Below are 24,974 nucleotides of genomic sequence, written 5' to 3'. Positions count from 1 at the left end.
AAAAACGCATGCTGAGATGCACTCATACAAGAAGAGAGACATCAGTGACTTTCCTATCAGCTATGATTTGAGTAAAAGTAGCAAAACACACATATGTGATATACCCACATATTCATAACTACCTACATATACACTGTATATCATTTGAAGAACATGAAATCCATCTGTAATTTTGAAAGTAGGGTAGATTTTTGCTGGGTATACCTTTTTTTTTAACTTTTGAATATGCATCCTGTACAGGGATCATTTATTTAAAAATAAATATATTAAAAGACATCACAGGGACTTCCCTGGGAGTCCAGTGGGTAAGACTCCACCCCTCCAATGCAGGGGGCACGGGTTCGATCCCTGGCTGGGGAACTAAGGTCCCACATGCTGCGGGGTGTGGCCAAAAATTTTAAAATAAGATAAATAAAAGTTCATATACAAAAATAAATAAATAAATCACAAAGAACCCTTACTGAGGTGTTAAGAGTCGGCTGGAATATTCATCAAATGCCATTTAAGTCAGCAGTCCATGCTGCTGAGTCAAAGGCTGTGTGTGGCTACAGGTTGCCTGTTCTATTTACGTGATGCAGTTTTAAAATCTGGACCTTATGCAGAAAAATCTGGCTTTCTGCCTCCTCTTGAGGAACCAGAAAACCTGGCTGCCTTGGGCTGGCATCACTGGGTGGACTAGATTTACCGGGGAGCCAAGCTGTGGTTACTCCCTTAAAAGGAATATACGTGCTGCAATTAATTCGCCCCAGGCCCCACCACTCCCGACAGTCTCCCTGGCGTGCTGTTTTTCTTGGAGCCGAGGTAGACTTCTCCATACCACATTCCTATCAGATGTGGATCAAGAGGGTGTATCTGTGAGGAAAACCAGGAAGGAGCATATTCTTCACGAGAGTGAGGCCGCCCCGACCCGTGACTGGCCCACTGTCAGCTTTCTCCTGGCCCAAGTGAGGGGTCTTTGCTTCCTACCATGTGGCGAGTAGATCCGCAGGTTAATGGGCACTGGGGAGATGCCTTTGTTGGTCCCCGTGACCCTGTCAGTCTCCACTTCGATCTCCTGTCGGACTTCCTCAAAGTCTGTAAACTTTCTGGACTTGCAGTGCAAAAACTCGGCATACTCTGGAAAGGGAAGAAAGATACTCCAAGTGAGAAAGAGAAGCAGTTGTGCTGTGGGTGGTTGGAGGGAATCAGACGGCCTCCTGGGAAAAGAGCTTTGTCAAGTAGAGAAAGTGAAGACTCAGTCACAGGCCCTCCAGGAAACTGGGGAGCAACGGATTCATTCTCTTGACAGGTATTAGAGGGGGGCCCTCCTACAGATCGCGCTCCCTTCCAGACCTCGGGTACTCCACAAGGTACAAAAGTGGCAAAAACGCTGACTGTGGAATGCACATTCTCATGAAGCATTTTGTAGAACTACATGGTTTAAGTCATGACATATTACAAGTAAAACAAAAATAAAAAGCCCCACAAAAACCAGCATCCAACAGCTGGTTGTGACCAGCCATTATTGTTTATCAACCTGCATCCCTTGGAACGCAGGGATGGATGACTGATGAAGCTTTTGCTCCGGTGTTATACATGAGATAGTCCTGGGTGATGACACAGAACCTCCCTCATGTGGGTCACAGTTTAAAGCCGCTGCCCTGCTGGGATGCTAAGCCGTCAGCGCCCTCCAGGGTAGCGAGATCCCCGGCGTGTATCCCTGGGACTCACCATTCTCCTTCCCCAAGGCACCCCCACCACAGCTGGCCTCACCAAAGCCCTTCTCTCTGTCCTGCCTTCTTTCCTGGCTGTTCATGGGGTCCTTACACACGACCCTCTCAGAAGAAACGCTTTCTGGACTCTTCAGGCCTTCTAAGCCCGAGGTGACTGAAAGCCATTATTGACACTGAGATGAAGAGAAATGAAGAAGTAACTAGAGGAGTTTCCTTGGTGGTCCAGTGGTTAAGAACCCACCTTCCAGAGCAGAGAACTTGGGTACAATCCCTGGTTGGGGAACCAAGATCCCACACGCCTCGGGACAACTGAGCCCACATGCCCCAAATGACGATGCCACGTGCCATAGCTAAGACCTGATGCAGCCAAATAAATAAATAAAATCTATATATATATATATATATAGATTTTTTTTTAAACTGACTAATGACAGTGCTGGTACTGCCATCAAGGAAGAGAAATCCAAAGCAGAGAGTTAAGTAAAGCAGGAAGAAAGAAAACCTTTTATCACAGGACACATGTGCTGCGTTGATGGGTGTTCACTGTACAATTCCTGACTTTTCCATGTGTCTGAATTTCATAGTGAATGTTGGAGCGGGGGAACTTTCTAGGCCCAGAGATCATGGCTCCTGCAAGTGATGCTACAAAGAAGGAAGTAAGTTTGGCGGGTAAACAGCCTAAAGAGCTAGTTCATGACAGAGATGCAAGGATGTGCACTGCTTCTCAGCGTAAAAAACTGGAAATAGCCTCCATGTCCACCAGGAGGAGACCTGGCTACACAAATCTCAGCACAGACATAGCTACAGCTGCATCAGAACAAAGGATGGAGAAACAGCCCCGCAACAGAGACAGGCCAGGCAGGCCGAGAATCTCTGCCCAGAGGCCTAACACGGCAGAAAGTCAGGAGCACAAGGAGGCCTGTCATTCCATCTGTCACCTAACGAACGCTTGCTTGCTCTGGCCAGGCCCCGTCTGTGGTCCCATTTGCTCTTCACAAATCAGCAGCTTAGCAGGTAGGTATCTCCATGATGCCCATATCACAGATGGGAAAACTGAGGCCAGAGGGAGGTGAAGCAAGCTGGCTAAGTTCACCAGTGGAGCTGGGATTTGGAGCATGGATAATCTGTCTTCAGGCAGTGGCTCTCAAATCACGTGGGCATCATGAGGCCACAGGCAGACTCTTCACCTGTCTAATCTCTGTTGCAGGGGTCAGGAGACTCTGTGGGCTCAGATCAATATGGACACTGGTCACCGGGGAGCAGGCACTGAGGACAGTAGTTGGAGGGTGCAGCAGCAACCATCCCACCCCCATCAGCTGACCCAGTTCCCAAGGACAGCCCTCCACGGGAACAGGAGGAAACACTCGGCTACTCTCGGCTGCTCTTCCTGCAGCCACCTCCAAAAATGGAACAGTCCTCCAACCCCCACAGCAAACCTCAGTTCTCTTCCGGCTCAAGGCCGAGGGCTCAGCATTCACAAGATACTCCTCCCTCTTTCAGGAGTGCAGGGGGATGGAGGATGGGAACAGGGTTGGAGACTAGGACATAGGCACTGTCCCTTGAAAAACCTCTGCCCTGCCAAGCCTGCTGCAGCTCACTTCCTCCTCCTCTAGGGCCTGCCTGCCTGCTGCCTCTTCCAGGGAGCCTTTCCTGACTCCAAGCCACCGGGCACGCCATCCTGAATTTTGGACCTCCTCTCCTATCAGAGCCAGGTCGCCCTGGGTTCTGTTTAGGGGACCCAGTAGGTGCTGGCAGCCTTCCCTTCTGCCAGCCCCTTTGTGCAAGTCAAAGATGAGCAGGAGATGTACTGGGAAACCATGACATCTTCCCCACAAGGTCAGTGGACAGCAGAAATCATACCCTCTGTGCCCAAGCGGAAGGTCCAGGAGTCAGCCAGGCCCATCCCTCACCACCTGCCTTCTCTCCCTGGGTTTCTCGTCACTTGAGGACCATGTGCCAGACTCCAGCATCAGACCAAGGTAAGAAAGTTCCTACAATCAGGCTTCCCCACCCAGCCTGAGCACTGACCCTCTTAAAGCCAGATGCTGGCCACCTCTCCTTGCAATCTTCCTGAGCTCCCATCTCACCCCAATAAGACCCAGTCTTCACCAACACCACAGAGCCCTACTAAGGTTCCTCCCCCAACTTCTAATCTCAACTCATGCCCCTCCAGCCACATGGGCTTGTTTGGTTTCTCACTCCAAGCCCTTGAATTCCTGCCTCCAGGCCTTTGCACTGGCTCTTCGCTCTGCCTGCGGACACCCGTATGGGTCCCTTCCTCTCAAGTGTTGATCTTCTCTCACTCCCAGGTAAGATGACAAACCTCCTCAGTTTCTTTCCCCTTTCCCTTCCTTAGGATCCTCCAAGTACCCACCACCTTCTAATATGGTGGACCTCGCCAGCCTGTGCATTTCCTCTGATCCCCAGGAGAAGGTCAACCTACAGGGCAGGGATCGGAATCTGTGTTGCTCTGTGTCCCGGGGCACAGGGCTCTGAGCATGCAGGAGGCGCTCTGCAACTACATGCACAACCAAAATGGCCGCTGGAAGGGCAACACAGCCCCAGCCTCAGCTTCCGAGAGGTGGCCCAGCGCCCCCACGGCCACCAAGTGGGACACCCAGGAGGCTGGACAGGAACAGGTTCTGGTGGGGTCACCTGCCGTCTTCCCAATGCACTTCTTATCAACACAGGCCCAACCCAGAGCCAGGAGCCTGGTCTGATGGGGGAGACAGGCTTGGCACAAGCAAGTCACAGCAGGTGCTTGGGGAGCTCAGCCAAGAGTCCGAACATACCAGGAGGGGCCTCCTAGAGGGGGTGGGCAGAGATGGTGTCCACCTCATCTCTGAAATGAAGACCTTCCCCCATGCCCTGAGGAGGCTCCGGACCCAGTGGGGTCTAGGGGGAATGGCGAGAAAGCATGGGGGTGTCCACACTGGCCAGGCTACCCCTGCCTCAGTTTTCCCATGAGGACAGTTAAGATATGATGCAGGTAGGGACGTCCCTGGCAGCCCAGTAGTTAAGACACTGCACTTCCAATGCAGGGGACATGGGTTCAGTCCCTGTCCAGGGAACTAAAGTCCTACATGCAGAGTGACGCAGCCAAACAATTTTTTAAAAAAGAACAAACTGGCAGAGTGCTCAGCCTGCGGCTCCACAGCTCTGTAAATGCTTGAATGCTGGAGAAAATTTGTGCCTGCCTTGATCCCCGGTCCTTCCTATAGAGGCGATCCTTCTGTCCCCACAGCGGCTGCAGCCTTTTCAAACCTTCCCTTCCTCATGCTCAGTTAAGACCGCCAGTCCCTTGGGTCCCTGGCCTCTGCCATAACATTCTGACAGCCCCAACGGCCACCCATCCACTGCAGCCCTGCAGCGCTGCCCTGGCAGGAGGGCCAGGCCTGTGGGATCAAGTGCCGGGCCTGGAATACAGCGGGAAAAGCCCTCGTCCAGCCGTCGAGCTGCGAACTCTGAGGGGCCAGCCTCCTGCATCCTGTGGGGTCTGGGAATGCACTTGCAGTTGTTCTCCGAGGAGGAGGTCCAGCCCTCTGCCCAGGACTTGTTCGCTGTCTCCTTCAGGACAAGCTGCTCGGGGAGGCCCAGCTGGACCACCTGGGCTCCAGCAGCGCCAGCACCCAGCCCTTCAAGGTGATCCTCATCACCACCTGCTCTGTGTCCCCTCCTAAAGCCAGAGCTGCGGGAGGGGACTGAGCTGCAAGAGGGGACTGCGAGAGACTCAGTTCCGGTCTCTGCTCTCCCTGGCACCCAGTGTATAGTAACAGCTTAAAACTTAACTACTGAGCGGCCTGCTGCAAAGCATTAAGTGCCAGAGCCTAAGACAGCATTCCCTTCTCCGTGACTCCCACGTGGGTCCCCACTGTGTTCAACAGCCAATCCCCCGCCTCGGGCATCCCCCAGGCATACCCCTTGAGATGGTGTCCTCGAGGGACTGGCATTGCTTAAGAATCATGAAGTGGGGACTTCCCTGGTGGTCCAGTAGTTAAGACCCTGAGCTTCCACTGCAGGGGGCTTGGGTTTGATCCCTGGTCTGGGAACTAAGATCCCACAAGCCAAGTGGTATGGGAAGGTCAAGGGTATAGAGTGAAGATGAAAAAGACAGGAGATGTGTGATAAAGAAAAAAGCACTCAGTATATGTCTTTAAGACTATGGGATGCTAAAAATTGATAAAATATTTCAAAAATAAATTTAACACCACAATTTCCCCACAGTGAAACAGGACAGGGACTTCCCTGGTGGTCCAGTGGTTAAGACTCTGAGCTTCCCCTGCAGGGGACATGGGTTTGATCCCTGGTCTGGGAACTAAGAGCTCACAAACCGAGCGCTATGGCCAAAAAAAAAAAAGATCAAAGATACAAAAGGAAAACAAAAGGAGAAAAATTTAGGAGAGATGTATGATAAGAAAAAAGAATTTACTGTATATCTTTAAGAATGCGGTATGCTAAAACTTCATAAAATATTTAAAAAATAAACAAAACAGCCAAAGCCCCTCAGGCCTGGACAGGGCAAACCAGGCATCATCACATTACTTGGGGAGGTGACAGGAAGATGAGAGCCAGGTGGAGAGCATCTCACTTTCCCCACAGTGTCACAGGACAAGGACTTCCCTGGTAGTCCAGGAGTTAGGAATCTGGGTTTCCAATGCAGGGGGCAAGGGTTCAATCCCTGGTCAGGGAACTAAGATCCTACAAGCCACGTGGTACAGTCAATAAATAAAAATTTCAAAAATGAGGTTGTAATCTTTAGTTCCATCCTTTGACCTCTAGGAAGAGGATGGGGGCTGGAGGTTGAAGCACTAATGGGGTCGATTTCATCAACCATTCCGATGTCTTCCATAAAACCCCAAAAGGATGGCATTCAGAGAGCTTCCAAGTTGGGGAGCAGGTGCAGGGAGAGAGAGTATGAGCTCAGACAGGGTGAGGAATCTCTGCCCCTTCCCCACACCTTGCCTCATGCAGCAATTCCCTCTGTCCCTTCTGGGAGTAAAATGTTTTGAGTTCTACAGGAAACTGATCAAACCCAAGGAGGGGCACGCTGGAACCTCTGGTCTATAGTCAGTGGGTCAGAAATACAGGTGACAGCCTGGACTTGGGGCTGGCACTGGAAGCGGGGGCGAGGAGACAGTCTGGGGGGAACTGAGCCCCTAACCTGTGGGATGTGATGCTGCTTCCAGGGAGGGAGTGTCAGAGCTGAGTTAAATCGTGGATTTCCCTGAAGGTCCAGTGGGTAAGATTTCACCTTTCAATGCAGGGGGGCCGGGGGTGGGATGCAGTGAGGGGCGGGTTCAATCCCTCGTCAGGGAGCTAAGATCCTACATGCCTCCCCATCAAAAAAACAAAACAAAACATAAAACGAAGAAATGTTGTAACAAACTCAATAAAGACTTAGAAAAGAAAAAAAGAACTGAGCTAAACTGGAGGACACCTGGTAAGAGTCTACTAAGAACTGGAGAACTGCTTGTTGATGTGGGGTGGGGGGAAAAAACAAATACACCTGGAGAAGCCCTTGGAGCTTCCTAGGTGGAGCTAGTGGTAAAGAACCCACCTGCCAATGCAGGAGACATAGGAGACGCGAGTTCGATCCCAGGGTCAGGAAGATCCTCTGGAGAAGGACATGGCAACCCACTCCAGTATTTGTGCCTGGAGAATTCCATGGACAGAGGAGCCTGGCATGCTTCAGTCTATGGGGTCACAAAGAGTCGGACACTGAAGCAACTTAGCAGCAGCAGAAGGTGACAGCCCCAGGCTACCATCCTGACCCTCGTCAGCTCCCAGCTTGTTTTCCACCTGAAGACACAAGGTCACGCCCTGACTGCTGCAGGGTCTACAGGCTTTATAGAAAGGTCCCTGCTGCGGCCAGAGTAGGTGAGGAAAGGGGCGCACACACAGTTATGGATGCTCTCCCACCAGAGAAAGAGCACAGCAGCAGCCCTTAGGGCACGGTTAGGCACCAGCCCCGGGCTGATGGAGCACCTCCTGGGTGCCAGACCCCACGCTGGGTCGGGGGAAGGGTGATGGACAAGGCAGGTTGGCATCCCTGCCCTGGCAGAACTGATGCTGAGGAGGAAAGACAGACTGTCAAGAAAATACGAGGACTTCCCTGGTGGTCCAGGGGTTAAGAGTCTGCTTGCCAATGAAGGGAACACAGGTTCGATCCCTGGTCCAGGAGGATTTCACATGCCACGGGACAACTAAGCCTGGGTGGCGCAGCTACTGAAGCCCGCGGACTCTAGAGCCCGTGCACAGCAACAAGGGAAAGCCTGCACACAGCACAGTCAAAAATTAACAATAAAACAAATAAATACACAAGTCTTTTAAAAACAACAACAGAAGAAACCGGGCGAACAGGATGCTGCCTCACAACACACGCTACACAATAACTAAGGCAGCAGTGGCTGGGGTGGGGCCTGGGGGTGAGGCTCACCCCGAGGAGGAGGGGGAGGAGGCAGGGTGTTCCAGGCAGGGCTTGCAATGAGGGGGAAGGTCCAGAGGCGGAAACAATTGAGCTGGTCTGGAGGAAGAGGAGCAAGATTGTGGCACCAGGAGGAAGTGAGGTTTCAGAGGCCAGCCTGGTCCCAAGGGGGCCACGAAGCCTCAAGAAGGAGGCCAAGAGCCAAGCCCTGACATCTCTCTGGCTCCGGTGAGCGGCGGCCAAGGTCAGAGCTGGGACGGAAGGCTCTGGAGGCCCTGATTGGGCACATTCCACACAAGAACAGTCCCCAGTGCTCAGGGTTTATGAGGTCCAGGGGCAGTTCACAAGGAGGAGCAGGGTTCACCCACGACCCACTGAACTTCCTGGTGGCTATGGTCTAAGGTAATTTTTAAACTAAGCCCATTAAAATAATGGCTCACTGAGACCGGTGTGGACCAGGAGAAGTAGGGCACCTCTGTGCGCTGCAAGAGAATTAGTTTTTTGTTTTCTTATCCTTGGCCAGGCCATGTGGCATGTGGAATCTCAGTTTCCGGACTAGGGACCAAACTCGTGCCCCCTGCAGTGGAAGCAAGGAGTCTTCACTTGATCTTAGCCAAAAGGCCTAGAAGCAATGGAAACGTGGAGTCTTAACCACTGGACCACCAGGGGGGTCCCAGGAGTCAAAGGATTAGAACCTTATAGTACCAGGAACTTCAGACCCCAGAAGAGGCAATGGCCACACCAGTCTCATGGGGTGCCAGGGCCCCGAGGCAGTCACCACTATCACCCCCATTTTACAAATAGGAAGGCTGAGGCACAGAGAGGGAAGCCACTTGCCTGAAGGGCCCAGACAAGAAGGGGTGGCAGCCTGGCTCTAGAGTCCTGTCTCTGAGAACCAGCTGAACAAAACTTTCATCTCGGGGAGCCACGCAGCCCTGTGTGGCCCCCAGGAATCTCTAAAAGCCACAACCATGTCCCTCACTGCACTCAGCCTCCTCCCTAGTGGTAGGGTGTCTCCCCCAGTCCAGGGACCTAGGCTCCCCACCTCGAGGTCACTCTAGACTCTGCCCTTGCCCCCACAGCAACACCCTGGCCCGGGCCCCAACACCTCTCCCTGGCAGCAGGCTTGCCGCCCCCCTTGGCCTCTCCACCTGCCCTCCTGCCTCTGCCTGGCCCTCCTCCACAAGTCAGGCAGTGGGCTGAGCCAGTCTCTCCACACCCTGAACACCACTCAGGTTCCCAGTGTCTGGATCTCTCATCACACCTGCCTCCCGGCCCCTCACAGCTTCACAACACAGCTGCTGCCCTGCCTGGAAGGTTCTCCCCAAGCCCTGGCTCAAAGCAGATCCAGCGCCTGATATTGTTGCTGTTGCTCAGACACTCAGTTGTGTCCGACTCTTTGTGGCCCCATGGACTACAGCCCACCAGGCTCCTCTGTCCACAGGATTTCTCAGGCAAGAATACTGGAATGGGTTGCCATCTCCTTCTCTAGGGGATCTTCCCAACCCAGGGATGGAACTCGTTGTCTCCTGTGTTGACAAATGGATTCTTTACCACTGAGCCACCAAGGAAGCCCGATGCCTGATATACCCTCCCACAGTCCCCTGCGCTCTCCCCTCTCCGCCTGGCCACAGCAACCCCATGTCTGTCGTACCCAACAGGCTGAGCTCAGGGTCAGCCGGGCCCCTCTGAGCGCTCACACTGCCTCCCTGGCATCTGGCCGAGGCCTAGCTCACATCTGCATGGAGAGACTTTCAATGCCACGGTCAGATGGGGCTGGGGGTGGAGTATGCAAGCTGGGACACAGAAAGGAGCATGCCCAGGTGGGACACCCCGGATCTCTCTCCCCGAGCCCAACAGGATCCACAGGTGGCTCAGCGTCTTCATCTCCATGGCTCCCACCCATCCCTTCCTGGGACCCCTGCTCCAGAGCTGGTGGTCCCCGTGGTCTCTTCTCTACCTGTGGCCTCGGGATCTGGTCAAACCAGCCCTAAGAATGAGCTCGCGACTGGGCTTTCAAGACAGCCTCCCTGTGTGTCCTCAGGCAAGGGGCCTCAGTCCCCTCCTCTGTGAAGTGAGGCAACAGGAATGGTGATTTCAGCATGACCCCGGGTCAGGCTCTGGGCAGATGTGTGCTCTCCCGGGACTGTCGTTTGTCACATGCACCTCTTTCCTCCCCGCCTCTAGAAGGGATTTTCAGTTCCTCCAGCCGGCCACAGTGGGCATCGCTGCCTCAAGGTCTGCACAAGCAACCCCTCTCTGCTGTGAAGCCGAGTTCCCATTCCCCAACACACCCCCAAGCCCCTGTCAGCCTGAGCTCACACACCACCTCCTGTCAGAGAAGTCCAGCTAGACTCCCTTCGCCACCACCACACACACTTCCATCCAGGGAGGGCCGTGCCTATGTGTCTCCCTCTCGGTCCCCACCCAAGGGTCCCCCCACACTGACCACCAGCACTAACAGGAGCATCAAGAGGGAAGGTGACAGGACTTTCCTGGTGGCTCAGTGGTAAAGAACTCGCCTGCCAATGCAGGGGACACGGGTTCGATCCCTGGTGCAGGAAGATCTCACATGCTGCAGGGCAGCTAAGCCCGTGTACCACAACTATCGAGCCTGTGCTCCAGAAACTGCAAGTCACAACTGCTGAAGCCTGAGTGAGGCAACTACTGAAGCCCGCACACCCTAGAGCTCGTGCTACACAACAGAGGCCACAACGAGAAGCCGGGGCACCACAACTAGAGAGCAACCCCTGCTTGCTGCAACTAGAGAAACGCCCTCACAGCAGTGAAGACTCAGCACAGCCAAAACTTAATAATTTAATTACATTAAAAAACAGAGGAAAGGCGACAGGTGGTGGCAGCAGCCCTGGTCCTACTCACCACTGTGCCCCAGCCTGGGACCAGCTTGCGGCAGGCAACCCAGTGCTCCCTGGACCGCTGCTGGGTGACAGTCACTGGGGAGGTGGTGGGAGAGCCCTCCTGCCATGACAAAGCCTGTGACCTTCCAGTGCAGAAGGCAGCCAACTTGTTCTCCCAGCAAGCTATGCTGAAGCCATTGGGCTGGCACCACATGGCAAGGGCCTGCAGTGTGCCTGGCACTGTTCTACGGGCTATACGTGTATTGAATAGCACGGTCTTCACAGCAACTGACAAAGGCAGTACTATTATTATCTTCACTGTCCAGACAGGAAGCACAGCTGTGAGCGACACTCCCTCCCCAGGGGCCAGCCAGCCAGTAAGCTATAGCACCAGGGTTTGAACCTGGGCAGTATTAGCTCTCAGCCCCCAAAAACCAGGGCAGAGGTTTTCCCAGAGTAGGCAGAGGCCAAAAGCATCAGCATGACCTGGAAACTCATTGAAAACGCAGATTCTCACCACCCTCATCCACCAACCCAGTGAATGTGCAACAGAAACCCAATGTGCCAAGCCCACTGACATCTCACAGTCCAGCCACTGGCCTTCCTGGCACAGCTGACTGGACGCTTGAACCCAGAGGAGGCAGCCGATTGGCTTGCCACTGGACCAATCTGTTGCCATCTCTCACTAGTGTCACACCCTCCTGCAGGTGGATTGTATGAATGAAGATGAGAGGGCGGGACTAGGGTCAGCTGAGTTGTGGAGCCTGAGGTCTGAACCTGCCTGGGTGCCCATCCCAGGTCTGGCGCCCACCAGAAAGGCAGGTGGTTAAACCTCAGTTTCCCCATCTGGAAAATGGGGATATATTAGCTGCCTCCCCAGAGTGGGGGTGTTTAACACAGCCTGTGGTGACGTTGGCACCCCAAGTACTGAACCAGCTGTGGCTGACATTCCAGGTCAGTAGGGAAGACTCCGGGGGGCTCTAGAGAGAAGAGAGGTCCCACCTCCAATGGCCCTTTTCACCCCTTCCAGCCTCTGACCTGAGATGCTTTTACAAGGAAGTTAGGTGAGTTTCATGCTAGGAGACATGCCCATGTCATATCAGACTTGTGTAGGAAGAACAGAGGTGGGGGATAGGAAAAAAGTCTACATGTGGGCCATTCTATATGCAACAGTTAGGCCAGGTCTCTCCCTAAAGTCAGTGCTGTAATTCAAGAAGAAGTAGTGGGAAAACAAGATTAAAAAGAAGTGGTGAGCATGCGGCTCTCATGAAGAGTAGACAGGACAGTGAAAGGCAGCGTGGCACTGACCCCAGGCGCTGCAGAGGCAGCCAGGGAAGATCTCCAGAGCACAGCTGACAGCCTGAGTATGGACTGGGGAAAGGGAACATGTAGAAGTGACGGCTTTTCTTGGGTGTGGTTCTGTGAGTGCAAGAGGGTGTCCTTATTGCAAAGGGAGCACACCAAAGCCTTTCAGGCTGACGTGTCACACTGTCTGCTTCTGATTTTGAAAGTGTCCAGCAAGAACGTATCATCTAGAGCAAAAAATGTGGTCCCTGGCAGCCTAGTCACAGTTGATGCTTGGGGTGGGTGGAGGTGTTCCAGGAACCGTGCTTCAGCTTCCCTGCACACTGGGAAAAAGGCAATGCAGACCCAAACGGCCTCCCAGGACACCTCGGAAGCCACCTGGCTCCCACAAGGCACAGCCACCACGCTTGTTTCCTGTTTGGGCTGCCAGCCGCCCCACCGTACCTGTTTTTGAGAAGATGAGCTGCAGGATGAGAGGCCGCCGAGTGACGATTCCTGAACCTCGGGGAAGGAAGTCCCTGTGGGAGGGGAAACGGACAGAAATTACTCACGAGGCCGGCTGGCAGGGGGCAGGAAGTGTGACCACAGATGGTGGAGCAATGCCCTCTTGCAATCTGCGTGACTTCAGCAAAGACATCAACCCTAGCAGGGCACCAGGGACTGCTCCGGCCTTGGAGGGTCCTGAGGCCATGGAGGGACAGGGAGGGACTGGACTGAAGGCTGGTGACAAAGGGAACCCTTTCCCTTCGCCTGGCTATGTGCCAGCCCCAGCACGTTCAGAGGCCCCTTGTCCTGACAAATGTTTGGACCATCTCCCCCAGACTCAAAAGACATCGGTACATTTTTTTTTTGCAGTTTTTTTCCCTTTATTTATAATTGAAGGATAATTACAATATTGTGTTGGTTTCTGCCATATATCAACATTTCTGACCTACATGCTTTAAAGTAATATAATGTCATACATATGATATAAAGACTAAAATAAAAGGAAAGTTATTTAATGACAAAATACAACGTGTTTCGGGACTTCCAAGGTGCTCCAGGGGTTAAGATCTTGCCTTCCAACACAGGAGGTGCGAGTATGATCCTGTTCGGCCAGCTAAGATCCCCACCTGCCTCACAGCCAAAAAACCGAAACATAAAACAGAATATTGCCTTTGCTGTACACCTGAAACACAACATCGTAAATCAACTATACTCCAACAAAAAAAGTTTTAAACACCAGAATGTTTTCAACAAATTTAAAAAAAAGACTTAAAAAAAATTACGATGTGTTTCATGTCCCCAAAAGACAAATTGAAAGAGATGGGAAGTGGATCACTGGTTGTCATGGGGATGAGAAACAGAGTGGTAAGCTTTCTGGGGGAATGGAAATGTTCTAAAACTGGACTGTGGTACTATTTACTAATACTTACTATAAGTGTCTTTAAAAATCACTGCATTTAACATGGGTGAATCTCCTATCATGTAAATGATCCCTCAATAAAGTAATTTATTTTTAAAAAAATACGCTATGGACTTTACTATGGGAAAATTCAGGCAATACCTGCACTGACTTACACCTGGTTTCACACAGGGTGGGAAGACTGGAGACCATCCTGAACCATTGAGAAAGCCAACTGAGACTTCCCTGGTGGCCCAGTGGCTAAGACTCAGTGCTCCCAGTGCAAGGGGCCTGGGTTTGATCCCTGGTCAGGGAACTAGATCCCACATGTTGCAAGCGAGAGAGTGCACACCACAACTAAAGAGCCTGTGTGTTACAACTAAGACCCGGCATGGCCAAGTAAATATATATATGTATTTTTTAAATAAAGGCAATGGAAAGAGCAGGAGATCCAAGTGGGCAAAGGAGTAGAAGCACCATTCTCAGAGGTCACTAAGGGCATGCAAAGGATTCTGTTTCGTGTAAAATGGAGAAAGGCTCTAGGCTCAGGGAATTTTAAACAAGTTTGCACCCAGGTAAACATTTGGATTCTAAAGGAGATCAGTCCTGGGTGTTCTTTGGAAGGCCTGATGTTGAAGCTGACTCCAATACTTTGGCCACCTGATGCGAAGAGTTGACTCATTGGAAAAGACCCTGATGCTGGGAGGGATTGGGGACAGGAGGAGAAGGGGATGACAGAGGATGAGATGGCTGGATGGCATCACCGACTCGATGGACATGAGTTTGTGTGAACTCCGGGAGTTGGTGATGCACAGGGAGGCCTGGCGTGCCGCAACTCATGGGGTCGCGAAGAGGCGGACACGACTGAGTGACTGAACTGAACTGATACATTTGGATTATCTGAAATTTGTGCAGAACTCTAGGTAAACATCCTTGGTGCCACCCGGCTCCCCAGTACTACGACAGACGGTGTCTCAGAAGCACCCCAGCACCTCTGTCCGGACAGAGCCCCAGAGGAGGGCGTTGGTTCTCAGCACAGGCTCAGAACCTGTTCACCCAGTGGGTGGAGGAAGGGAGGAAGCGTACCCTTGTCACACACCATGCACTGTGAGGTTTGAGCCCCATCGGACGGTGGGTAGGGTCACCACACTCAGGCAGGGCCTCCTCTGGCTGGACACAGGGATCTGGCAGTGGCCGACCACATGGTGTGGAGGCCTTCGAGATGAGGGACCCTGTATAGGCAGGTTGGCTCTGGAGGTCCTATGGGGGTACTACTGGCAAGCAGCAGAGTAGGGTGCTGGAGTAGGACAGGCCCAGAGAGGGGTGCCTGAGGTGACGATGGAGGTCACAATAGAGGTCATCATTCTTAGAGCAAAGCTACCTGATAGAGTTTGGGGACAGCCAGGGTTTTGTTTGGTTTGGTTTCGTTTGGCCACAGCACACAGCGTGCAGGATCTTAGTTCCCCAACCAGGAACTGAACCCTGCAGCACCTGCAGTGGGAGCTCAGATTCTTAACCACTGGACTGCCAGGGAACTCCCTACCTCATTTACTTTTAAAGGTATGTGACTTTAAAAGACCCCTCTGGCCACTTCTATAAAGAATTGATGCTTTTGAACCATGGTGCTTGAGAAGACTCTTGAGGGTCCCTTGGACTGCAAGGGGGGCAAACCAGTCAACCCTGAATATTCATTAGAAGGACTGATGCTGAAACTGAAGCTCCAGTACTTTGGCCACCTGATGCGAAAAGCTGACTCACTGGAAAAGACCCTGATGCTGCTGCTGCTGCTAAGTCACTTCAGTCATGTTCGACTCTGTGCGACCCCATAGACAGCTGCCCACCAGGCTCCCCCGTCCCTGGGATTCTCCAGGCAAGAACATTGGAGTGGGTTGCCATTTTCTTCTCCAATGCATGAAAGTGAAAAGTGAAAGTGAGATTGCTCAGTTGAGCCCGACTCTTAGCGACCCCATGGACTGCAGCACACCAGGCTCCTCTGTCAATGGGATTTTCTAGGCAAGAGTGCCGGAGTGGGGTGCCATTGCCTTCTCCTGATGCTGGGAAAGATTAAAGGCAAAAGTAGAAGGGGGCAGCAGCAGGTGAAATGGTTGGATGGCATCACTGACTCAATGGACGTGAATCTGAGCAAACCCCAGGAGATAGCGGAAGACAGAGGAGCCTGGTGTGCTGCAGTCCATGAGGTCACAAAGAATCGGATGTGACTTGGTGACTGAACAACTGACTGCTTCAAGGGGGAGGGTGGGAGTGGAGAGGCAGGCAGGAGGTGACTGCCTTGGTCAAGGTGAGTGATGATAAGGACTGGTTTGGGAGACAGCAGGGACCCAGAAGGCATCAACAGACACTGGACAGAATCCAGAGGAGCTGAGGAGCCAGCTAGCCATGACCAGGGGACAGGATGGATGGAGAAGAACCGTGGAGGAAGAGGAGAACATCCCAAGGACACACACGAGTCCCTAGAGGATGAAGCCCGCAGCTCCTGGGAGCACATTCAAAGCCCTCCACACCTTGCACACTAGCCATGGAGCCACGCTCCAGAGCACAAAGAATCTGTGGGCCACCCCGGCCCTGCTCGAGGCACGTCATGCCCGCTTCACGCGGTGTAACCGTCTGAATGCGACTGCCAGCCTCCCATTTGGCAGATAAGGAGAATGAGGATCAGTGAGGATTTTGCAACCTGGCCAAGGTCACCGGCTTGTTCACTCAAGTATTACTCACACCAGTGGAGCAGTGGAGGTGCTGAGGACAAAGAAGACACACCATGGGGGTAAGAGGGCAGCGAGCGAACGAGACAGGAGCCGCGTGGGAATGGAGTCCCCAGGGTCCCGCGGGCGGGCTCCCTCACGCTGCTGTGTGCGGCTGAGCCGGCTCCTGCTCCTAGCTGACTGGTGTGCCACTGCACGGATGGACTGGTCTGCTCACCCACCAACTGACTGACGCAGATTTGTTGTTGTTGTTGTTATAGTCACTCAGTTGTGTCCAACTCTTTGCGACCCTGTGGACTGTAGCCTGTCAGGCTCCTCTGTCCATGCGATTCTCCATACAAGAATACTGGACTGGAATGCCATTTCCTTTTCTGGGGCATCTTCCCCATCCAGGGATTGGACCCAGGTCTCCTGCTTGGCAGGCGGATTCTTTACCACTGAGCCACCCGGGAAGCCCCTGCAGGAGCAGACCACAGTCTGATCATCCACTCACGAGCTGATGTGGCTTTTGGGGGTCTTCTTCCAGCTCGGGGCCATTACAAATAAAGCCACTCTGAATGTTCTCACCTGTGCCTTTTGTTGATGAATGCCCCATTTCTCTTGCTGAGTCACAGGGCAGACGTGACCTTGAACAGGCAAAACAAGTCTCCGCTGATAGAAATCAAAGCAGTTGGTTCCCCCTCTCCCCTGGTAGGGGGGGTGGGGTGGGGAACTGACCAGAAGGGGCAGGAGGAGACTTTCGGAGATGATGATAACACCCTCTATCTTGATCTGACCAATGCATGCGTTCATTTCAAAAATGAAAACAATGAAGGTGTACATCTACAATTAGGACAACGCCACATCTGAGTTCAGTCCCAGGAAGGCCATGAGTACAAGCAGGTCCAGGAGATGCGCTCACGAAGATTCAGACACTCAAGCACACAGAAAACACTCCATTAAAATCTGCCCACGGACACATTATTATCTTTTTCGTTTCCCAGAGGGGACTAGCTCAGACCTAAAGAATTTTAAAGGGCTTCCTGGTGGCTCAGTGGTAAAGAATCTGCCTGCAACGCAGGACACATGGGTTCAATCCCTGAGTCGGGAAGATCCCCTGGAGGAGGAAATGGCAACCCACTCCAGTATTCTTGCCTGGGAAATCACATGGACAGAGGAAATCCCATGGTCCATGGGGCCTCATAGTCAGACTCAACTTAGTGAGTAAACAACAGCCAGAAAGCACTTTAAAGCCCATGGAGGAGGCTAATTAAATGATGGCCCATTCATGCCACTCTGCAGTCACACACATCCACAAATACATACTCCAAGAACAACAGCAAAAAAGAGCTTTTTATCTCCTGACACGGAACTTCCTTCTGGGTGTATCAAGTAAGGAAAACAAAAGGTGCGGAAGAGAGTCTGTGTTTTCTAAGTAAATAAAAAGCCTCAAACCAGAGCCCAGGTTGGCCAAGCGCCTATTGGGAGGGAGAGTCACGGCAGGTTCTGAAACATCTTTGAATTCTACCTCATCCACATGGACTACTGACTCCAAAAAATACTTTAAGAGTAGCTCACATTTGTCGAGGGCTCCCTGTATGCCAGGCAAGAAGCTGAGAGGGCTTTTCGGGCTATTTAACCACGACAATACCCGACGAGGTGGTCTGTGAGCTCATTTTATGGAAGTCACTAGGCCCAGAGGCTGGGCACTGAGGTCACTCGGCACCCAGGAGTGTGGACGGAAGCCCGTGGGGTCTGACCCTCTGACCGCCGGACCCCCACCCTCTGGGCCTGCACGTCTGCTGTGGAAGCTGCAGCCATCTCCCCGGCCATGACTAGGCTTTCGATCCTGCTGTTGGCACACGCTGTCCTGTGACCGTTCTGGGTGCGTCCGGGGGCCCGGGCACCGTGAGCACAATGATGACACCACAGACGATGGACAATGAGAGCCTCAGAGGAACATGAGGGCCAGTGTGATGGGTGCTCCAGGCCCTCACCGGGGAAAGGTGGCTTTCTGGGGCTGGGACTTGGTGGCAAGTGGGAGGGACGAGTAGAGGCCAGAGGAGGCAGAGCCTGAGAGGGAGAAGGCTGAGGGACGAGGCTGGGTGGGCACGGGGGCCTCACACACCAGGCTGGGAGTTCCAGGAGCCCTGGGATCCATCTGATTGTGTTATCTAGAAGCCTCGGACTGCACCAGGCACCCTCCGTCTCAACAGTCCCTGAAAAGCAGTCCCCAGAGAGGATGGATGCATGTGTATGTATGGCTGAGTCCCCTCGCTGTTCACTTGAAACCATCACAACATGTTCATTGGTCAGGTCTACCCCAATTCAAAATAAAAACTTCAAAAAAGGGACTTCCTCGTGGTCCAATGGCTAAGACTCTGCGCTCACACTGCAGGGGGCCTGGGTCTGATCCCTTGTCAGGGAACTAGATCCCACATGCCACGCAACTGAAGAGCTGCAACTAAGACCTGGCACAGCCACACAAAGAAAAGCACCCCCCCAAAATCTCCGAGGGGCTCAATGAGAGGCCTAAGGTCCCGCTGTGCCCTAAGGCCCGCCCACAGGGTTTCCTGGCACCCAGCAGCAGCGGCACTCCTGGGGCCCTCCTGGTCGGGGGAGTGGAAGGAAGCCACACACACCCCCACCCTCTGGGCCCCTCTGCCTCAACACTGACTGTCCACTTCTCAAGAGGGACTTTCAAGTCTCAATCTTCGGCTTCCTCCTCCCAGACCCCACCCACATTCCACTGGGCACACCAAGTCCCTCCCCTGATTCAGAGTATGAGTTCATGCGCCTCCTTTCTCTTCCCTGTTGCTGCAAGGGCCACAGTGCCCCAGGCTGCCCTTCGTACTGTGTGACCTTGGGCGGGCTTCCCAGCCTCTCTGATTTGGGTTTCCTAGTTAGTAATGGGGAAAGAACCTCCTGCCAATCCAGGAGACATAAGAGATGCAGCTTCCTTCACTGGGTCAGGAAGATTCCCTGGAGAAGGAAATGACAACCTGCTCCAGTATTCTTCCCTGGAAAACCCCATGGACAGAGGAGCCTCGTGGGCTACAGTCCATGGGGTCGCAAAAGAGCTGGACACGACTCGGCGGCTCGGCACGCATGCGCAATGGGAAAATCCCACTCATCCTAGAGGGCAGCTGGGTACCAGACAAGCAGGCTCCTCCTCCGCCCATGACTCACTCCCTGTAGCTCTGGCGCAAACGATACCTCCCCGGGGAGATTTCTCCCATTCTCGTTCATAGGTCCAACCCGCCCCCCCAACCCCTCAACCGTCTTCCAAAGCACAAACACTCCACATGCCACTTATCTGCTTCCTGTCTGCCTCCCCATGTCAGCTCCCCAGAACAGGATCTGGAGTTTATTCTGGTACACAGAAGGTGCTCAATAAGTGTTGTTTAGTCGCTCAGCCATGTCCTACTCTTTGGCGACACCATGGACAGAGGAGCCCTCCAGGCTCCTCTGTCCATGGGATCCTCCAGGTAAGAATACTGGAGTGGGTTGCCATTTCCTTCTCCAGGGGAATCCTCCTGCTTTAGGGATCAAACCTGCATCTCCTACAGTGCAGGAAGATTCTTTACCACTGAGCCACCAGGGAAGCCCTCCAACAAATGTTAACTCTGATAGTTTCAGCACCCCTGTCCTCTAATCCACTGGGCCCAGCCCTGGCCCCAGGCATCTGACCGTGGTTATCCTCCTCAAACAGAGGCCTGGGCCTCCAAGCCTTCCTCCTGCAGAGGTCACATGACTGATCACAGGTTTGACAGGGTCCCTCACCTGCCCATCCCCCCAGGACCGCCTGCTTTCAGCTGAGCCCCTCTCCCCTCAGCCATTGGATTCTCCCCTGTGCTTCTGGCCTCCAAGCCTTTGCAAAGGCTGTTCCCTCTGCCAGGAAACCCTTCCGCTCAGGCTCTGCAGGTGCAGCAGATTGCACCTCTCTCTCCCAAATGCACACCCTCCGCTTCCCACTCCCACCAACAGGGCCTCCAGTGAAGGGCCAGGACTGTGTTGGGACAAGACTTCACCTAGACTGGTCACCACTGGGTCCACAGCACCTAGAACAGTGCCTGTCACATAGCTGTTGTCGTTTAGTCACTCAGGGGAGTCTGACTCTTCCAGATGCCACGGACTGTAGCCCCGCCGGGCTCCTCAGTCCCTGGGATTCTCCAGGCAAGAATACTGGAGTGGGTTGCCATTTCCTTCTCCTGGGGATCTTCCCGATCCAGCAATCAAACCAGCATCTCCTGTTTGACAGGTGGATTCTCTACCACGGAGCCACTTGGGAAGCCCTGTCATAAAGCAGGTGCTCATGCGACGCTGAATGGACTCTGGAGCCAGACAACCTGGGTTCAACGCCCAGATCTGCTCCCACCCTGGGCAAGACTCTGTCCTCCCTGGGCACTGGTCCTGCTGTCCATGGGACGGAAGGACACCACCCATCGCCAGGATACATGACCTGGGGCAAGTCACAACACCCTCTTGGAGCCTCGGTCTCTGGGCTCTGAGACGGGCCGCCTCTCCCTAGAAGGTGCCGTGGGCTCTTGGAAAGGCAGTAGGGGCTGAGAGGGAAAGGCACAGCAGCAGGAGGAGCTGTGGGCCACTCAGAAGCCCGGCTGTGTGTTCACTTCTGAAGGGAAAGCAAGGCCTCTCCTGCAGCCCTTTGACTTCCACCTCTCTCCCCACCCCCAGAAGGGTGGAGACACGAACAATGGAAACCAAGAGGACCCCTAGAGAGGGCAAACACAGAAGCTAGCAGTGGATGAACCAGCCCGAATCCAGAGCCTGTGAGGGCCCAGGCAAGGGCCCAGACTGGGATCCATCCCTCCCTCATAATCAAATCCTCCCCAGGCTGGATTTCCCTGCTGGTTCAGGTGTTAAGACTCCACGCTTCCACTGCAGGGGACATGGGTCTGATCCCTGGTCTGAGAAGTTCTGCATGCTGCAAGGTATAGCCAAAAAAAATTTTTAAAAAATCCTCATGGGGTCACCCTAAGCCTCAGTGTGGCTGGGAGACCTCAGCCCAATGCCAGACACAGGAAGAGCTCCTGGCTTGGAGCCCCACGTGCCAGAGCAATGCCAACTCCCTCTCTCAGGCTCTCATACAGGGAACCCTGGGCTGCCACCCAGCCCAGCTCTAATCCATTCCGAGCAACATCTCAGTAAACCCTCTGGGATTCCCTGGTGCCTCACACAGAAAAGAATTTGCCTGCAATGGGTTTGATTCCTGGGTCAGGAAGATTCCCTGGAGGAGGAAATGGCAACCCACTTCCTTATTCTTACCTGGGAAATTCCATGTACAGAAGAGCCTGGAGGGATACATTCCATAGGTTGCAGAGTCAGACACAACCGAGCGACTAAACAACAACAAACCTGAACGATGTCAGGGCCGATACTCCCATTTCACAGGTAGGTAGACTAAGGCTCTGTTTCAGGACCTGCCCAGGTCACTCAGAAAGGAAGCAGCAGAATTAGGAGGGGAACCTGGGTGGGACACCAACGAGGCAGAGCCCCTAGTCGCCCCCCTCACCTACCCACGGGGCCTCTTTGCGGTATTACTAGAACAGAAACAGGTCATCACGACTCCAAGGCTATACAGTCTCCAAGGCTATAGCACCCAGTCTGTGCACACCCCACCGGTCCCAGCCCTGCTCCCTGACTTGCCCATGTCCCCTCCCGATGCCAGCCAACAGTAACCATCGGTCACCCGCCTGCCCTCAGTGTCCCAAGGAAGGTGCCACTGTGTGTTCTGGTCAACCCAAGGGGCAGGCAGTGTGGTTACACCCCTGACTCAGACCACAGGACCCCTCCTGCCTCTCGTCTCCCACCCCGCCCAGAGGCAAGTCCTGTTGGCTCCACCTCCGAATGGAGCCTGAATGGGCCCCTTTCCCTCCATATCCGAGGCCTTCTGCCTGGCCCACCAGTGGCTGCCCCTCCCCTGCCCACCCTCAACCCTACACTCTGTTCTTCCCAGAGCAGCCATGGGCCACCTGTGGACACCAAGTTAGGCATGACCCCCCCTCTGTTCGGAGCCCTCCCAGGACTCCTACCTCACTCAGGTTATAAGTCCAGGTCCTGGGGACTTCCCTAATGGTCCAGTGGTTAAGACTCCGTGCTTCCACTGCAAGGAACATGGGTTTGATCCCTGGTTGGGGAATGAAGACCCTGCATGCCACAGACCATGGCCAAGGGGGAAAAAAGTCCAAGTCCTTCTTACAGCCCACGGGACTCTCCTGGCGTCATCTTCCCAGTCACCTTGCTGCCCTCACCTCCTCCTATCATCCCCGCGCTCACTTGGTTCCTGCCACTTGGCCTCCTCCATGTTCACCAAGCCCACCAGGCACAGTGCACCTCAGGGCCTTTGCTCTGGCCGCTCCATGGACCTGGAATTCTCTCCCTGCAGCCTTCACACGGTCAGCTGGCAACTCCTGGCCTCTCTCCTCCCTGCTCCACCACCGATATGAAGCAGCTCCCCCTGCATCACCCACCATCCTGCTCAATTCTTATTTCTACTCATAACTGCCTCCTTCCAGCTTGCTGATTTGCCCACATGGTTGTGGTCTGTCCCTTCCCACCCACTGCCCTTCAGAAGCTGCCCTGCAGCTTCGTGGGGCAAAGGTCCTCCATCTGGCACATTCCCTAGTCTCTTCCCAGCTCCCAGGCACAGAGCCCAGCATGAGGCAGAGGACCAGTGTTTACAGCATGAAGGTCCAAACCTGCCATCGTACAGGTAAGGAGGCTGAGTTCAGATGGCAATGGGACAATGGGACAGGTTGTGGACACCCTCACTGGCTTTCACAATCTCACTCCCAGGTGCCACCCTTCACAATATTCCCAGCAGGCTCCTCCCTGTTCAGGAATCCTGCAGGTTCTAGGGGCGGCCCCGCCCCTGGCACTCAGCCATCTGGTCACCTGCTCTGTGTCCACAGGGCCAGGCCAGAGGCAGAGGCAGGAAGCAGCCCACGGGGCCGAGCGGCCCGGGCGCTGGGCCTCTCAGCCCCTGGTTAGCATCCAGATGGGGCCACTTCCACTCCAGACAACCTGTGCAGGTAAGGTCATACCTGTGTACCTCAGTTTCTTCATCTGTCAAGTGAGGTAAGGTAGATTGAAAGGTCTGCAAGAGTTCTCACTAGGAAATCAATCCTGAATATTCATTGGAAGGACTGATGCTGAAGCCAAAGATCCAATACCTTGGCCACCTGATTTGAAGAGCCTACTCATTGGAAAAGACCCTGATGCTGGGAAAGACTGAAAGCAGGAGAAGGGGGCGCCAGAAGACAAGATAGCTGGATGGCATCACCAACTCAATGGACATGAGTTTGAGCAAACTCCGGGAGATAGGGAAGGACAGGGAGGCCTGGCATGCTGCAGTCCACAGGATCTCAAAGAGTCGGGCACAACTTAGCGACTGAACAACATCAACAACAAAGAAAGACTCAACACAGTATGAGTCAGATCACATCCCACCTTTGCTCAAAGCACACCCCCTGGCCCCGCAGTAGCCTTCAAGCCCTGAGCAATCATCCCATCCTTCTCTGCCCTCACCCCCACCTTCACCTCGCTCACTCCTTCTGGCTCACTCCTTCTTGCTCTGGTGGTAAAGCAGAGCAAGCAAGCCAAAGCAATTCCTGCCTCAGGACCTCTGCACATGCTCATTCTCCACCTGGAATGACTTCCAACTCCCCCTCCCCAGTTTGTCCACAATCCTGGCTTCCTCTGGTCACTCAGGACTCAACTCAGATGTCACCTCCCTGAGAGGCCTGACTGTCCTCTTCTGACAGCCCCTGACCTGGCCCTCGGGTTTTCCTGAGCGGGTGTGCAAGAACGGCTACTCCCTGCGGCAGTGCTTTCTGGAGTGAGCCCATCAACCACCTCGAGGCCCATCAGCAGGGAATTGGCTAAATCAGCCTTGGAACCGTCCCAGGGAGCAATCCAGGCCACATCACTAAAAGCAAAGTGCGACGGGCAGACAGTTTGTGCGCTCCAATTTTTTCTTTCTGCCTGTGTACGGACAGTAAGCATGAAGGTGACACCCTGAGGTCTTAATGGAGGTCGCCGATAGGGTGAGAATGGAAGACCATCAATTTTATAATCTCCGATGCCATTTGGATTTTGGTGTTTTGTAACTTTTCCTTTTTGGCTGTGCTATGAGGCATACAGGATCTTATAGTTCCCTAACCGAGGCTCGAGCCTGTGCCACCTGCATTGGGAGCATGGAGTCTTAACCACTGAATCACCAGGAAACCCCATTTTATAATTTTTTGAACTGTGCTAATGCTGGAGAAGACTCTTGAGAGTCCCTTGAACTGCAAGGAGATCCAACCAGTCCACCCTAAAGGAAATCAGTCCTGAATATTCACTGGAAGCACTGATGCTGAAGCTCCAATACTTTGGCCATCTGATGCGAAGAGCCGACTCACTGGAAAAGATCCTGATGCTGGAAAATATTGAAGGCAGGAGGAGAAGGGGCCAACAGAAGATGAAACGGTTGGATGGCATCTCCAACGGGAGGGGGAGTTGGAAGATGGTAAATGACACGGGAGCCTGGCGTGCTGCAGTCCATGGGGTTGCAAAGAGTTACAACTTAGT

At 53.5% G+C, this 24,974-nt stretch overlaps 1 protein-coding gene across 22 annotated transcripts in view; it reads right to left on the bottom strand.

The window, feature by feature from the left end:
• DNM2 (dynamin 2) overlaps nucleotides 1–24,974 on the bottom strand; it is an 88,427-nt gene that overhangs the window by 44,126 nt on the left and 19,327 nt on the right. For all 22 annotated transcript variants that reach the window (XM_069591108.1, XM_069591113.1, XM_069591102.1 and 19 more), the window contains exons 2-3: nucleotides 12,744–12,817; nucleotides 967–1,116 (exon numbers count right to left, since the gene is read on the bottom strand). In XM_069591108.1, the coding sequence (XP_069447209.1) occupies nucleotides 967–1,116; nucleotides 12,744–12,817 (224 nt within the window). The remainder of the gene's footprint in view (nucleotides 1–966; nucleotides 1,117–12,743; nucleotides 12,818–24,974) is intronic.

The sequence above is a fragment of the Ovis canadensis genome, chromosome 5 (assembly GCF_042477335.2).
Source record: "Ovis canadensis isolate MfBH-ARS-UI-01 breed Bighorn chromosome 5, ARS-UI_OviCan_v2, whole genome shotgun sequence".
Classification (NCBI taxonomy): Eukaryota; Metazoa; Chordata; class Mammalia; order Artiodactyla; family Bovidae; genus Ovis; species Ovis canadensis.
This window is presented reverse-complemented; position numbering and strand designations above follow the sequence as displayed.